Source organism: Apostichopus japonicus, chromosome 3 (genome assembly GCF_037975245.1).
Source record: "Apostichopus japonicus isolate 1M-3 chromosome 3, ASM3797524v1, whole genome shotgun sequence".
Lineage (NCBI taxonomy): Eukaryota > Metazoa > Echinodermata > Holothuroidea > Aspidochirotida > Stichopodidae > Apostichopus > Apostichopus japonicus.
The window spans coordinates 25,969,859-25,986,324 of NC_092563.1; the positions used below are offsets into that span (position 1 = coordinate 25,969,859).

General features: G+C 37.6%; 1 protein-coding gene across 4 annotated transcripts in view; it reads right to left on the minus strand.

The window, feature by feature from the left end:
• Window positions 1–16,466, minus strand: part of LOC139965639 (uncharacterized) — a 104,243-nt gene that overhangs the window by 16,141 nt on the left and 71,636 nt on the right. For all 4 annotated transcript variants that reach the window (XM_071968229.1, XM_071968230.1, XM_071968231.1 and 1 more), the window contains 13 exons: window positions 14,648–14,887; window positions 12,377–12,622; window positions 11,699–11,947; window positions 11,217–11,330; window positions 10,063–10,185; window positions 8,338–8,460; window positions 7,167–7,295; window positions 6,785–6,910; window positions 6,322–6,462; window positions 4,701–4,853; window positions 2,613–2,771; window positions 1,611–1,730; window positions 490–726 (listed from right to left, as the gene is read on the minus strand). In XM_071968229.1, the coding sequence (XP_071824330.1) occupies window positions 490–726; window positions 1,611–1,730; window positions 2,613–2,771; window positions 4,701–4,853; window positions 6,322–6,462; window positions 6,785–6,910; window positions 7,167–7,295; window positions 8,338–8,460; window positions 10,063–10,185; window positions 11,217–11,330; window positions 11,699–11,947; window positions 12,377–12,622; window positions 14,648–14,887 (2,160 nt within the window). The remainder of the gene's footprint in view (window positions 1–489; window positions 727–1,610; window positions 1,731–2,612; window positions 2,772–4,700; window positions 4,854–6,321; window positions 6,463–6,784; window positions 6,911–7,166; window positions 7,296–8,337; window positions 8,461–10,062; window positions 10,186–11,216; window positions 11,331–11,698; window positions 11,948–12,376; window positions 12,623–14,647; window positions 14,888–16,466) is intronic.

Below are 16,466 nucleotides of genomic sequence, written 5' to 3' on the forward strand. Positions count from 1 at the left end.
CAGTAACAGTATATCTATATATGTATATAGATATATGTATATGTATATATACGTTTGGGTTTACAGTGTAATACAGTGTAGGTAACTTCATATACTCACCTTTACCTTCAGACACAGTGAAAGTATTTATGTTTTTGGTGTAATACTGATATAGTGAAGGTCTTACTATATGTTTACAGTGTAATACTTATATAGTGTAGGTAACTTCATGTACTGACCTTTACCTTCAGACACCGTGAAAGTATTTATGTTTTTGGTGTAATACTGATATAGTGAAGGTCTTACTATATGTTTACAGTGTAATACTTATATAGTGTAGGTAACTTCATGTACTGACCTTTACCTTCAGACACAGTGAAAGTATTTATGTTTGTGGTGTAATACTGATACAGTAAAGGTATTACTATATGTTTACAGTGTAATACTTATATAGTGTAGGTAACTATATGCTTTCACAGTCATACAGTGCAAGTAATTAAATGTTCTTACTGTTCTCTATTGATACGACAAAACTGCATTGGTTCTGATTGTTAGCAGCATCAGCAAAGACATAGGAAACAATAGTGGTCCCAGCAGTGAACAGGTCGCCGGGTCTGTGTGACATGAAGACCAGTCTTACATAACCACTGTTATCAGTCGCTTGTGGCGGTGTGAAGAAGATTGGTGAAGGACCGTCTCTGCTGGTGTCATCTGGACAATTTATGATCACAGGTGGCTGGTTGTCGACTGTAAGTAACCCAAGTAAAAATCAATGGAATAAACTAACAAATACAGCCTGAAATGGAGGGCCCACGTTATCTGATGCATGCAACTTGCACACAGGGTTAACAATCTCACCAGACCAACTATTCAGAATTATTATTCATTTTGTCCAAAAAGTTCACTAATGCAAGAGGAGACATTACCAGGACAGTGTTGGGATTCCATGTACTGTCCCGGGGCTTGAATTGTCCCCAGATTTCATCTACTACCTCTCCCAGTAATTGCAATTCTCTCCAGGACTGTCCTGAGTTTGTAAATATTTCTGTACAAACAGCATGCATGAACCAACGCTTATACAACCATATATGGTCATTCACACGCACAGATACTGAAGCCATCCCAGATCATTTAATAACTTCACTGTATGCAAATGTGGGGTTTGAAATCCCTATTAACACTTCACAATCTTAATGCTCAATTACCCTCAGATTTAAACCAGGCTATCCCTCTATTGAATATGTTGAGTGTAGGTACTACTGCCTGATGTCAAGATTGATGTATTCAATCCATATGATATCCCTAAATTTCCTGATCCTTAACAGGTCATGACCATAAAAAAATTCTGTCCTGATATTACATAAATGCAAAATTTTGACTAGGCTAGGTACCTCCACTTCAAACATGTGGTAGGTCTGAGGCTCAGATGGTTCATGGTGGTTACGGAAAATAACAAACTTTCTGGATGTTAAACATCTCTTGGGACAATGTGGCAATAAAGCCACAAGAGGGTTTCTGCTTCAACATATTAGAAAATTAAACTGCAGAAAAAATACAACTGCAGGAGATATCCTTAGCAAAACATTACAAAATGGAACCCTAAATTTATAAATATATTTTATTGTTCTCACATCCGATAATTTGGCAGAAAGTTCCTTGGAATGCAGGGTTGCAGATGCATCTGAATCCCCCATTTTGAGAGACACAAGTACCACTGTTCAAACACGGAGAACTCAAACAGGCATCTGTGACTGTACGGCAGGGGGGGAAAAATGAAAGAGATAAGTGAAAGGGAGGGAGGGGGAGGGGGAGGGGGAGGGATGGATGGATGGATGGATGGAGGAGAAAGGGGAATTGAATATTAATGAACTCATTAGTGTCACTAAAATAAAGGTTATCAATTAATTCCCATATCAATATACTTGTTGTTCCTTAACACTGATGTGCAAATTAACGATCTATGAATTATTCATGTAACTTTTGAATTGATCATACATGTACCACTGATGACAATTATGAGATGATTATCAATGGTCACTATCAAAATATTATTATTGCAAACCATTGACAAGCACCAACCCAATGAACTACATTTTATTCAAACAAACTTAAATAATGCAAACCAGTTGGGTACGTGTAAACCTCCAAGTGGCAAGGCATATGCTGGTACCTGAGATATCCATGCATGCATATACCTCCAAAATATTAATATTGAGATAATTAAAGTGTGGTATGCATGTAAAGTTTATTATATGGAGCTGACAATTGGATCAGTTTATAGAAACCTATATAAATCACACAACTGTGCATTACTAATATTGTATAACACAAGGACATATTTTGTCCTACATCAATATTATTAAACGTCCAAATTATTGGAAATAAATCATTGATGCTGAGTAAAAATCAATGAAAACAGTCTCTGGATAATAATTGTCGGCCACACTCTTACCGCAAACCTCATCAAAAATACAAAATACTTATTACAATCTGACTACTTGAATGCAAACTAGTTTTCAGTTCTACACAACTTGCTACTTTAGAGATTGACACAGAATTATTTCCCAGAATTATTTCACAGAATTATGAAAGTCCAAGAGTGTCTTCCAATAAAAAATGAGTACAAAACTTACCGAAAATCTGACAGTTTTGCCCGTTAGCCAAACCAAGACATTCGCATATGTAGCTCTCTTCTCTGGAGAAACTGTTATATGTATTCACACAGCTGCCGCCATTTTGACAGCTGCCAATTGCAGTGGTAGCGCAAATATTTTGAGATGGGAAAGAAGATACTATGGAACAAAAATAATTATACCGAAATGAAGCCATCTTAAGACATGATACAACTAGTGAAATTTTCATTTTTTTTTTCCAATTTTTTTCCTGATTTTTCACGTAAGAGCCAACTTCCATTGAAGTTACAGCTCCCATCACCACTCGTTACAGTCTGCAGAAGGAGACACTGTCAGTTAACGTATTTAGAAACTAATAAGGAACAGCAGGCAGAGTAGGCCAGTTAGCAGATTGCTCTCCACACTTAAATTTACAATTGTCAAATGTTTGTGATTCCATACACCATGCATTGCTTGCAGATTATATGCAATTATGAACACAAAAGTAGTTATTATTTTTTTTACATTTGAAATACTGTAACAACCACTTACTTGAATGTTTGAGCAAAACAGTACACACAAGTTCAAACAGCCTGGAGCCTATGAATTAACATATACATGACTTTTGCAAAACATTTTGTTCAGCTTATGATATGGCAAAAACCAATGTGTTTTCACTATAAAGAGAAAGCCATTCTAACCATGAGCATCTGCATTAAGCACCTACAGAATCCATAGGAATGATAACCTAGCTTTATAGCTAAACACACGTTTCTCACCAAGATCTTGACAAGTTGGAACCAGGACGTTCCCACTTTTGGCTAATTTAAATCCATAAATTAGTAATACTTGAGAGCTTCTACATGCTTATTTTCTTAGAAATAGAATCTACATTTCACAATTATTTTGTAATTATAGAGGGAAAAAAACACTTTCAGCCTCAAAGCATGTAAACTGCAGAGGAGGTGTCCTTGTGACATATTGGCAATAATAGCATGATGTCATATTATACAAAACCAACATGACAACCGCCTCAACAGCCAGACCTTGACAACGAGAAGACATGTACAGGTGGAATCAAGAAGGTGTCACATATGCTGCCATGGCAACAAGTGATTGAGATCAACAGACATCTTCTCAATGAGCTGCTAATAGCTATCAGAGCAAAATGATCAGAATACTTCACATTAAGTCAGGGCCTAGTATTGAATCCTGTAGTTTAAATTCCTATGGCTTGCTTCAGGATATGAAACCAAATTTCTTGTCTTTTTTTATTCAAAAAGTTCAAACAATGACAATTGCTTACAATCTTGGTTGACTATTTTAGGCATAATATTTAATAATAACTGTTTTGGCTGAAATACATCATTTCAAGAATGTGTTTTATCACGTTCTGGCTACAAGATTTCCTAGGTTTTGGTTAGATACATTGACTCAATGATGGAAGTGCAATGATAATCTGGAAACATTTAGCTGGAATAGATCTGAGGGATATCTGAATAACAAGATATATAAAAAGAAAAGTAAAAGACTATTAAGAACATGATGACATCAAAAACTATTCCATGTGATTTCCTGGCATAATGGCTGAGGTAAAACGTAATCTCTAGAGGTTCGTTGTTTTCCATACAGGAGGCATATTGCCTACCACCGGCATTATTATTTTTCTAACAGGGATGTAAATGAGTGTAACGGTTTGCCTGAGAAAGTTGTACTTGCCAGTAGTGTGAATGGGTTTCAGAATGCTTCGGACAAGCATTTTAAGCATTGTAACTGGGTCTGAGTGTTTGCGTCCTCAGTTTTTTTCTTCTCTCCTATAGGGTCCTTGATTGGGACTTGAGTGTTCCTCCTGATCCTTTTTTTTCTACTAAACTAAATTTAACTACACTTTATCCTTTCAATGTGTATTATAGCACATCTTAAAGTCATAAAAGGCCTGATCTTAATTTTTTTTGTTTTTTTTTAACCTTAATAGAAATTTTAAATTGAAATTTTCTAGACAAGTTTGCTTTCTTAAAAGTTTGGAATAGATATTACAATGTAATAGAAACCTATTAGTATACAACTGTACATCTACTTAAAGAAACAGACAGAATGCTTGATACCTACCCAGAAGTTGGCAATCAGTTCCGGTGAAACCATTAGCACACAGGCAAATGTACTGTGGCGTGTAAAAAACTGATGTACTGCCACTGTGGTAGCTTACAAAGCAAGTTCCTCTATTTCTGCAAGGATTTCCCAAACAGAGATCAGCTCCTGGTACTGTTATATGACAACAACAAAAAAGTAACATATTAAAAGCCAACTCTCAGCAGTGGCCACCAGTTCAGCAGTGGCCACATGTTAGGGTTTTCTTTTTAGACACTCCAGATGATGTCATGGGAACAGATTGTCATTGGAACACATGTTTTCCAGAACCATTGGATACATGATTTGCTTTTTTTTTTGCTACTGTACAGAAAATAAATTTGTTGTTCAAAATATTGTGAGCAGTTTTGAATGCAGTGAACTTTGGCTCTCATAAATACTAAGCTTTCCTGTATTGTAATTTGCTACATTTGCAATTAGCATTCCACTATGTGATACTGCATAAACTATGCCCTGCTATGTAGTCCTACTACAGTTAGGCTGTGAACAAACTACTACCAACACAACAAGAACACTAACAACATCATCAGGTAAACAATGTTAATTTCTGTGATGTTTTCACTCTCCAGCCAAGGTACATAACCATCATTTCATTTAACAGTAACAAGGTTCCCTGCTCAGCAATAGATGCCCCATTAGATCTCTGTAGAGTAAAATGTGGTAATTGACAGACTATACTGACCCACAGTCTTGTTGCAGTGACTGTCTGAGTATCCGCTTGGACAGATACAGGCATAGCTATAATCATCTGAATCCTACACACTAAACTGACCCACAGTCTTGTTGCAGTGAATGTCTGAGTAGCCGCTAGGACAAACACAGGCATAGCTATAATCATCTGAATCCTACACACTATACTGACCCACAGTCTTGTTGCAGTGAATGTCTGAGTAGCCGCTAGGATAAACACAGGCATAGCTATAATCATCTGAATCCTAACCACTATACTGACCCACAGTCTTGTTGCAGTGAATGTCTGAGTAGCCACTAGGACAAACACAGGCATAGCTATAATCATCTGAATCCTACAGACTATACTGATCCACAGTCTTGTTGCAGTGAATGTCTGAGTAGCCGCTAGGATAAACACAGGCATAGCTATAATCATCTGAATCCTACAGACTATACTGACCCACAGTCTTGTTGCAGTGAATGTCTGAGTAGCCGCTAGGACAAACACAGACATAGCTATAATCATCTGAATCCTACAGACTATACTGACCCACAGTCTTGCTGGAGTGAATGTCTGAGTAGCCGCTAGGACAGACACAGGAATATCTATAATCATCTGAATCCTGGCCACTATACTGACCCACATTCTATTTGCAGTGAATGTCTGAGTAGCCGCTTAGACAGATACAGACATAGCTATAATCATCTGAACTCTACAGACTATACTCACCCCCAGTCTATTTGCAGTGAATGTCTGAGTAGCCGCTAGGACAAACACATTCATAGCTATGATCACCTGAATCCTACACACTATACTGACCCACATTCTTGTTGCAGTGAATGTCTGAGTAGCCGATAGGACAGACACAGGAATATCTATAATCATCTGAATCCTACAGACTATACTCACCCACAATCATGTTGCAGTTAATGCCAGAGAAGCCGCTGGGACAAACACAGGTATAGTCAAGGTCAGAGGAATCCTCTGACACACATGTTGCACCATTCCTACAAGGGAAGCTGTTGCAAGGGTTAACCAGTACTACAGACCCTGCAAGCAAGAAAGAGAACAAATAATGAAAGTCCTCTTCAGAAGATTGACATTTTAATTTTCTTCATATTTCATCTTAAAATGATTATAATTACCAAACAATAACAAAAAAAGCTAAGAGCATAGGTCTCTACTCGATAACGATTTGTTGGTAGTTTCTGGTAATATGTGAAATTATTGAAAACAATTTTTTCACAGTGTTTTTATCATTAGTGAAGTAGATGAGTATGAATATGTGACATAAAAGCTTTGATAGCTTTTACAATTCTTTATATGAAGGGAACTTTAAAAATTGGAAATTGCATGAAACGTAATTGCCTACCAGATTGGCAATCATCACCAGAGAATCCAGGGAGACATCTGCAAGTGTACGAGGCACAAAACTGAATATTCCGAGTACAAGTGCCACCATTCCGACAGGGTTGCTGGTTACACGGATTGGGTATTGCTGAGTAAATTAGGAAAACCAAAGCAATAGAACAGACTTTGTAATTTAAAGCTTGTTTCAAATTCAGGTCCATCATACTGTAGTTATAATTGTATCACTTACAAATCCTGACCTTGTCAAAGTTTGTCAAAAGCTGAAGTAAATTAAGGCAGACACATGCCGTAATTGTTAGGACAAGTACATAAACCATATAATAGAGGGATGCCCTGAATGCAGACAGAAATATGCATCATTAACGTGCCAGCTAATATCTTACCTGTTCCACATGCGAATCCACTAAAACATCCCACACAGTCACACCGAAAGGCACCACACTCTATATTCGAGAGATCGGTACAAACGCCACCATTAGCGCATGGGTTGATGGGTGAACAGCCATTGGCTCCTGATGAGACAGAAACAAGGAAAGAAAACTAGTCTGTATTTGATTGATTCTCTTGCAGAAACGTACATCACAGATTCAAGTCTTGATACCACCTCTTCAGAACTCATTTTTCTCTCCGATTTCCTTTTCTCATCTATGAATATTGATGAAGGACAGGTGCAGGTACAACACATTTAGAGGAAGCTGCCAATCTCTACCATCTGCATATTTTCATATCTTTATCAAACACACACAAGTTATGACAATTAAGCTATAAATGCAAAATGGTTACGTCAACAAGATGCAACTTTGTGGTATCTTAACATATCAATTCCTTTCCCCATTAAATGTACACTCAAAATCCTCATATGACTCATAGAGCCTAAATCTGAATTATCTGTGGATCTGTACGGATGGGATGACTGTTTCGATTGTGAAGCGTTAATATCATGAATGAGTCATTATCGTTCGTTCTCGAGTAAAACTGAATTTAAAAAGAAGCACACAAGATTAATATATCTATTACCAATGGGTATTACATATCTGTTTTTGGAACACCATTAATCAATGTTATTACTTAATTTGATGTATATTTTATATACACCACACTAATTAGTGAAAATGGAACCTTCCTTGGACAATTACGCTAAACCCGGAAAGGCCCATGAAACCTTCTTTCTTTGTCTAAAGAAAGATACATATTTATGATCCAGAAAACTAACTACTAATTGAACTACATTTAATGATGCCCTTGGCAAAAGAAACTTAAAGAAACTTTAAGAATTTAAGAGAAAACAATTTTTTTCTGTCAAGTGCCTCTCATTGGACCACACAATGTAAGGAAGAAAAGTGAGCTAATTACATTGTTATGGGACCTTAGTACTAGATAACAAAAAACAATCCAAAATGCTGGTTTATATCAATAAAAAAACAACTGAAAGTACAGTCAAGCAATTAATGGATGGACATCCCAGCATCAATCGAGCTGTGCCAAAATTATTGTTAATGAATCTAAAAAAAACCAGCAATGTTTAAACATCAAACAAGAGAAGGATCAACTCACGGATTTGACAAAACTCTCCTGAGAAGCAAGTTGGACACTGACAAGTGTACCTGGTGCAATCAAAGAGGTCTGGTTGGCATATACCACCATTCTGGCAATCACTCCATGCACAAACATCACCAGCTACAAAAATGAAAGGAAAACACCTGTTTGAATGTATACATCGATACTGCATTATATTGTAGACATTACCCCCAATTGATTAGTGAGGCTACTTAGGAGGGAACGACTTACCTTCTGGACAAATTACTTATGCATTTTCCCGCGCCATCGGTGCTCAACTCACAAAAAAACTACCACCAACTATACCGTAGCCTGCCAAGGGCAGCCGGTCTAGCCAGCTCTGTCTGGCCAGATTCGGTGCCTCGGCCTGGTCATTCTTTTCCTGTGACTTGCTCTGTTCAGTTGCCGATGTAAGTATTCTGGCTTTCACTCTGAATAAGAGTTTTTCTCTGGATTATGTTAAACATCAAATTACAACAGACAACACTGTTGGCAGCTTTTTATGTGTCTGTAAAGATCCTGAGAAAATGAACCCTCTTTGAAGTTCTAGATGGACCAGCAAGAATTAAGATTACAAGTTATCATGCTGGACTTTCTTGATTGAAATCTCTTCAATTTTGTACAGATATTCTACAAAATGTTTTACCTATAGAATATGTTCTACTTTACAATTGTCATTAATGGCTTATATTTAGCTGGATACTTTTAAGGCTATCTCAAAATCTGCTGATCACTAAATTTATGAAACCTAGCCTTTTATAAATGGGTATCCATAGACAGGAGCCCATTATAATGTGCTACTGTCTCATACTTTCCTTCTGATCATGGCAGGGTTGGTTATGCAAGTGAAACAGTTGGAGCAGAAACTTCCAAGACCAAAAAATTTAATATCGACACATCACCTTTCAAAAAAAAAATAGAAAACTCTCCTTCACGTCTAGCTGCGTGTATTTTGGTCCCCTTCACTTGCACACTCTTGTACTGTCTCTTGGTTTTGTGCTACTGACATTCAATTACGTTACCCAATTTCTATTGCTTTTCAATCTTCATAATTTGGCCTCCACCAGAAACTCAGCATCTTTTGTAGTACAAGTAAAGGCAACCAATCCCAAACTGTCCAATAATAAACATTCTTTTTTAAACTCCCATACAGAGACAAGGTCAGATCATTAATAAGGGAGTTACAGTTTCATCATCATGCATCATCATTGCCAATGCCATCCATACATTTATATTAACGCAACAGCAACTTTAATAGTCAGAGAAAATGAATAGAAATTCCCTATTGGCATTTTCCATACTAACCAGTCTAACATGTCTTACATATCAAGAAGTGTTAGCTCAGTGGTTAACGCCGGTGCCTAACAATCATAAGGTCCCGAGTTCAAGTCACTCCAAGATTATTGTATGTCGTCCAGTTACAGAGTTGTTGATGATTGAAAATTCTAAATCATGGACGTTAAATATGAATATAAGAGACTGACTTCGGTCAGCTTGCGGCTTTAATAAGCCAATGATGGCTTCTTCGCGAGTTCCTGCTTGCAGGAGGATCTAAATTACATGTACACACTTCATACATACATACGCACAAGTAATAGAAGCCAAACCCATCCAACCATCGACAAAAATCACAAAACAACGCAGCAAGAAGCAAGAAGCACTTGCTAAACTTATCTAAAGGTTTAGAGAATTTGATAAAGGTTTAGAGATGTTGATACTTACCGATATTACAGAAAGGTCCAGTGAAGCATTCTGAACACTGGCAAGTATACTGCTGACAGGAACCAGGTACAGCCAAACATGTGGATCCAAAGGAACACATATTACCGGTGCAGGCATCAACGGCTGATAGTAAAGAAGGTTAAAAGTGATAATCACAGAGAAGAAGATGGAAGTTTAAACATGTGAGGGCAGAGAGGTTGAGAGACAGAGGTGGAGGGGGGGGGGAGAGGAGGGTGTAAAACATCTCTGAGTTCATTAAGAGTAGTAAACTAACAAACATTTCTGAGTTCAGTTAGAGTAGTTAGGTAACAAACATCTCTGAGTTCATTTAGAGTCGTAAACTACCAAACAACCTTGTGTTCTTTAGAGTAGTTAACTATCAAACATCTCTGTGTTCAGTTAGAGTAGTAAACTAAAAAATATCTCTGAGTTCAGCTTGATTAGTAAGTAAACTACCAAACATCTCTGTGTTCAGTTAGAGTAGTAAACTAACAAACATCTCTGAGTTCAGTTTGATTAGTAAGTAAACTACCAAACATATCTGTGTTCAGTTAGAGTAGTAAACTACCAAACATTTCTGAGTTCATTTAGAGTAGTAAATTAACAAACATCTCTGAGTTCCGTTAGAGTAGTAAACTAACAAACATTTCTGAGTTCATTTAGAGTAGTAAACTACCAAACATCTCTGAGTTCAGTTAGAGTAGTAACTAGCAAACATCTCTGAGTTCAGTTAGAGTAGTAAACTAACAAACATCTCTGAGTTCAGTTAGAGTAGTAAACTAACAAACATCTCTGAGTTCAGTTTGATTAGTAAGTAAACTAACAAACATCTCTGAGTTCAGTTAGAGTAGTAACTAGCAAACATCTCTGAGTTCAGTTAGAGTAGTAAACTAACAAACATTTCTGAGTTCATTTAGAGTAGTAAACTACCAACCATCTCTGAGTTCAGTTAGAGTAGTAAACTAACAAACATTTCTGAGTTCAGTTAGAGTGGTAAACAAATTGACAAACAAGCATACCCCTATGCAAAGGAAAGTTTGAGACAAATTATTCATCCTGCATTCATTCATACATATTTAATTTATAACTTAATGATAGTACTGAACTTGTATGTTTTTTTTTAGCTGCAAATGCAGGAATATAAAACTACTCACGAATCTGACAGAATTCCCCTGTAAAACACCGGGGGCAGATACAGCCTGTAACATCAATTTCAATTGTGACGCATGTACCTCCATTACGACACAGATCAAGTGAACACGGATTCTCTGTAGTGTGAAGGTAAAAACAAATATTATTCACATTGGTCTCTCGATTGAAAATTCTAGTAAATACAGACAAACATGGAATGTTTCGATACACCAATGCATCCAGGATAGACTCGTTGATGGAAAGATGAAAGAATGGAATGAAAGTGTTTCAACAACTAATAATAAAACTGTACACTTCTAGTGCTAGTGTTATTGAAATCAACTTGTAGGGGAAAGGGGGGGGGGGGGAGTGGAGGGTCCTGTGCTAACCATATAGTACACTTTGACAAGTTACCAACATAAAAGCTTGAAAAGGCAAAATGCAGTCACTCTGCATTTGTCTGAGAATAATTATAAATGATAAGATAACAATTAGTCGGTATTACCCTCTATGATTGTAACATCAAAGGAGCAGGTGCCAGTATTAGACCTAGCATCTGAGTAGGCATACTCCACTGTAGTAGTACCAACCAAAAACTCTTCACCAGGGTTATGAGATGCCCTTACTAATGTGACAGGTTGTGAGGGGTCACTGACTATTGGAAACGGCCAATCTACTCTCTCACTCCTTACTCCAATCAGAACAGCGATGACGATATCTCCTGGACAGAGCAGCATGGGTGGATCTGTGTCCACTGCAACAAAAAGATAAACCATATTAAAATCATTATCAAGTAAACTTATCATGATGGAAGTCAAACATTTGCAAGTAACCATGGCAACTATATAGTCTGCATGATATTATCCAACAGAAAAAGAATATGATGTAACAAACACAATTTTATAAAGACTCTTGCATTTCTTATCTTGAAGCTTCCTCGTTTTTCTTCTTGTCTTTCTCTTTGTTTCACAGATAATAAGCTGTGAATGTATAGAGCTGAGTTTGAATCAACTTTTTGCCATTTGGATGTATCCATTTACACAAAGCAAACAGGTCTGTTAACTAGAAAATAAATGTCACTTCTAACCTTTTCATCAGATCAATGAAAAGACAGAAACATTTAAAATTGTTATTAATCGTTAATAGGAAGAATTATCAACCAAGTGAGAGATCTAATACTCACCGACTATTACAGACACGATGAATCTACACGTAGCCGGATTTCTGCTTGGGTCTTGAAAGATGTAAGTCACTAGAGTGTCTCCAACAGTGAAAACTGACCCAGGCACAGGAACTCTGCTTACCAGAGAAACACTGCCTGAGTTATCTGTCGCAGTGGGTTCTGGAAAATTCACAACCGTTCCGGTAGTAACCGTGGTCTCTTGTACGAATAATCCCGGGCAATTGATGACAGGTGGGATTCTATCCACTGAAAGGTAAATGGTATCTTGTAAAAAAAAAATCCTATGGTATGAACAGCAGGCTAACCCATAAATTCGTTTGAAGATTAGCCACATTTACAATACTGATATACTTCTGTCAGCAAATTTTTATCTCCACTCAGTTTAATAAGCAGCGCACATGTTCCAGTGATGAACACAGATGTGCTTTTCATGGTGATAGGATTTCACATGTTTTAACACATCTCCTCCATCAATTCTATCTAATGCTTAAAGTAGCGGGTGCAGTCCTCAACCATCAATACTATCTAATGCTTAAAGTAGCTGGTGCAGTCCTCGACCATCAATACTATCTAATGCTTACATTAGCTGGTGCAGTCCTCAACCATTAATACTATCTAATGCTTACATTAGCTGGTGCAGTCCTCAACCACCAATACTATCTAATGTATAAAGTAGCTGGTGCAGTCCTCAACCATCAATACTGTCTAATGTTTAAGGTAGCTGGTGCAATCCTCGACCATCAATTCTATCTAATGATTAAAGTAGCTGGTGTAGTCCTCAACCATCAACACTATCTCATGCTTAAAGTAGCTGGTGCTTTCGTCAACATTCAATACTATCTAATTCTTAAAGTAGGTTTGTGCAGTCCTTTACCATCAATACTATCTAATGCTTACATTAGCTGGTGCTGTCCTCATGAGGACAGCACCAGCTAATGTAAGCATTGGACAGTATTGATGGCTGCAGCCATCAATGGCTGCAGTCATCAATACTATCTAATGCTTACATTGGCTGGTGCAGTCCTCAACTATCTAATGATTAAAGTAGTTGGTGCAGTCCGTAACCGTCAATACTATCTCATACTGAAAGTAGCTGGTGCAGCCCTAAACCATCACTATCTAATGATTCAAGTAGCTGGTGCAGTCCTCAACCATCAATACTATCTAATGCTGAAGTCTAGCAGCTACTTTCTTTATGAGATCATATTGATGGTTATGGACTGCACCAGCTACTTTCATTACCATCACAACCATCTGGTGTATTCTAGTCCCTATGGCAACTTTCAGCAGATTAAAAGGTTATCAGAATCTGCATAAATGATGGTTTGTATGAAACATTTGATCTCTTTCTAGTCTATTTTTCCAAAAGTCACAATAGGTCAATAGTTAGCCTCAACAGTTCATGAATATAACAACTATAGCCCTGATTCTTATATGAAAAGATAGTTAGGTACCTCTGTTACAAAACATTTAAGGCTTTGGCTAACATTATCCCAATTAAGTGTTCCTTGCTTGAAGGAAATTAATTGTGTTATATATTTCATCACCAAATATTCTAGCATACCAACTTAAGTTAATACAATATGACACTGTCTCTTATGAATATGCATAGTGTCAACTTCACACACAGTCAGGTACCATATCAGTTACTCAATAGTAAAGTACATGCTAACACAACCACTTATCCACGTATCCAAAATTAGGACCGGAAAATGTTGGCAGATTTGGGCCCACAAAAGCCTGGACAAAAATTTTGTTTCCAAACTAGCCCTGACAAACTGGGCCTAAAATATTTAGGTCTATATGTTCCAGCTATTAACCAACAACTGTATTCCAAATTTGGCTACAATCCAACTCAAGGTTGCAGAGTTATTGCAATGTAAATATTTTTACGTTTGACACAATAACCTCATTAATAGTCATAAGGTCCATGCCACGAACAACAGGGTGCATCCTCCCACTTTAACATATCTACATATATAAGTATGACAAATATCCATCACTCTTTTGTGGAGTTATCACGGATCCAAGGTAAGTGTCACAGACCCAGACAAACACCAAACACGCCAACTGGACTGCATAGCTTCCTATGCTTCCAGGAAGGAACCAAAATCTAATGTCTGCCCAGTAGCTAACCCTCAACATTTTAATCACCTGTTAAAACAAACAAAGAGGGAAGAGAGCAGTTCTATTCAAGGTTATGCGACAGCAAGAGAAAATACCAGCTGCTCTAAAATAAGGAGGAAACAGAGAAACCATGCCATATTTTACCTGGGACAATATCGATGGTAAAAGAGCAAGACGCCTGGAAGTTATCTGTGTCCTGCAATGTAATAGTAACTACTGTTTCTCCAACAGGGAACCTCTCTCCAGACTGGCGGCTTCTTGATATTATCTGAACGTCTGGATTTTGGTCGAGGTTACACTGCAGCGGGTACTGGACATTTGCCCCAGTTTGGCCAAATGGTATTTCTTGTGTAATATCATTGGGACAACATTGGACTATAGGTCCTGTAAGAAGGCAAAAGTGACATATTCAATGGTGTATCAAAGTATATATTTTGACTGTTGAAAACAAACTGGAGTCATCCAATCTGTGGGCATATAGCCCTATATGCTATTCCCAATCTACAGTGTCATCAACCTCCAGCAGTCAGTGAGATTGGAACTGTGCCTAACAGAGATGTGGACATATCACATGACATTCTCCCCTAGCATATAATCCTAATATGCCTATCCTGACCTAAGACATTTGATGCAAAGTATCTTTGGTTTAAAATTAGTTCCATGGTGTGCGTGTGCCTGTGAGAGTTCCTGAGATATGAGGGTGCCCACACAGCTCCTTTAATAATGAAGGACATGTTTTTTTTCACCTGTTACAATCACCTTATTTTCTTTAGCTATTCCTTGCATTTGGGAAGTATCATTACAGACAATGAAGTTTTAGGATGCAAACATAATGGCCAGTTTTTGTGGAATGATGCTGTAAGAGGTGTCAGAAAGAGGATTGTTCATCAAGTTGTGCACAGGTGATTCTTGTTTCCATTTCTATAACACTTGTAGGGTATATTTATGAACTATAACAAATTTGGTACATTGCCAAGACTATAGCTTGTCTGAGTATATGTTATAGTTTTCAACTCAGTTGCTCTTTACAAGGTTTTACATCTTCCTATAAACTTAAACATAGTTACTTTGTGATAATAGTTGATACATTGGACTTAAAGAGGTCTTGGAATGGTTTATCTACATTACTACAACACCACCCATGCACAACTTTCCGTAAATACGGCTTCAAACGCCAGAAATTCGCTGTCAAAGTATTCCCTAGAGACCTCTCGAACTGCCACTCGTAAAAAAAATCAAAGCTGCATGCCCACCGCAGTTCATCTGACGTCATCAAAGGAACCATTTCAGCCAAAGCCGACTCCCCGCCGTTTACCGATACGGCGTTGCACAGTTTACTACATGTAACCACAACACTCTTCTCATCAATTGAAAATGTCTTCTCCCGCATCTACCGATTCCGAGGAAATATGACTTCACCTCTCAGGACATTCGTAAGCTTTGACAAAAATTATTTTCTTGAGGAAGAAGAGGAGGCAATAGTTTTTGAGGGTGATGAAGGTATCGGTGTTTTCCTTATCAATTGAGCCCCTTGCAGAAGAATTGTAAAACGATTCCGATGGCCGAGACGCGCAGCTGCCGATCTGGTCGGTTGAGCATAAACAAAACCACCGTTATTAAGACCATCATATGATTTAAATTATCTCGAATGTCGATGATCCTGCTACTTAACTTCGTAGCGAAGCTTCTAGAATTTTGTTACTTACAGTGCAAGGAAAATGTGACATTCTGTACAGTTTTAGTGCAACCCTATAGTACTAGTAGTGGTAACATGGGGTCTAGACCTAACTAATAGACGTTGTATAACAGGCTAGCCCGTGTAATTGTATCATCCAACTGTTACGTAAAATCACAACACAACGCCAGTTTTACCACAAAAGAAAATTGCAGATCTAGTACTGATTGTTCTAAAACCAACTGGCTTTCAGTTTGTGCAAAATATTAGGTAACCAGAAATTTGCTG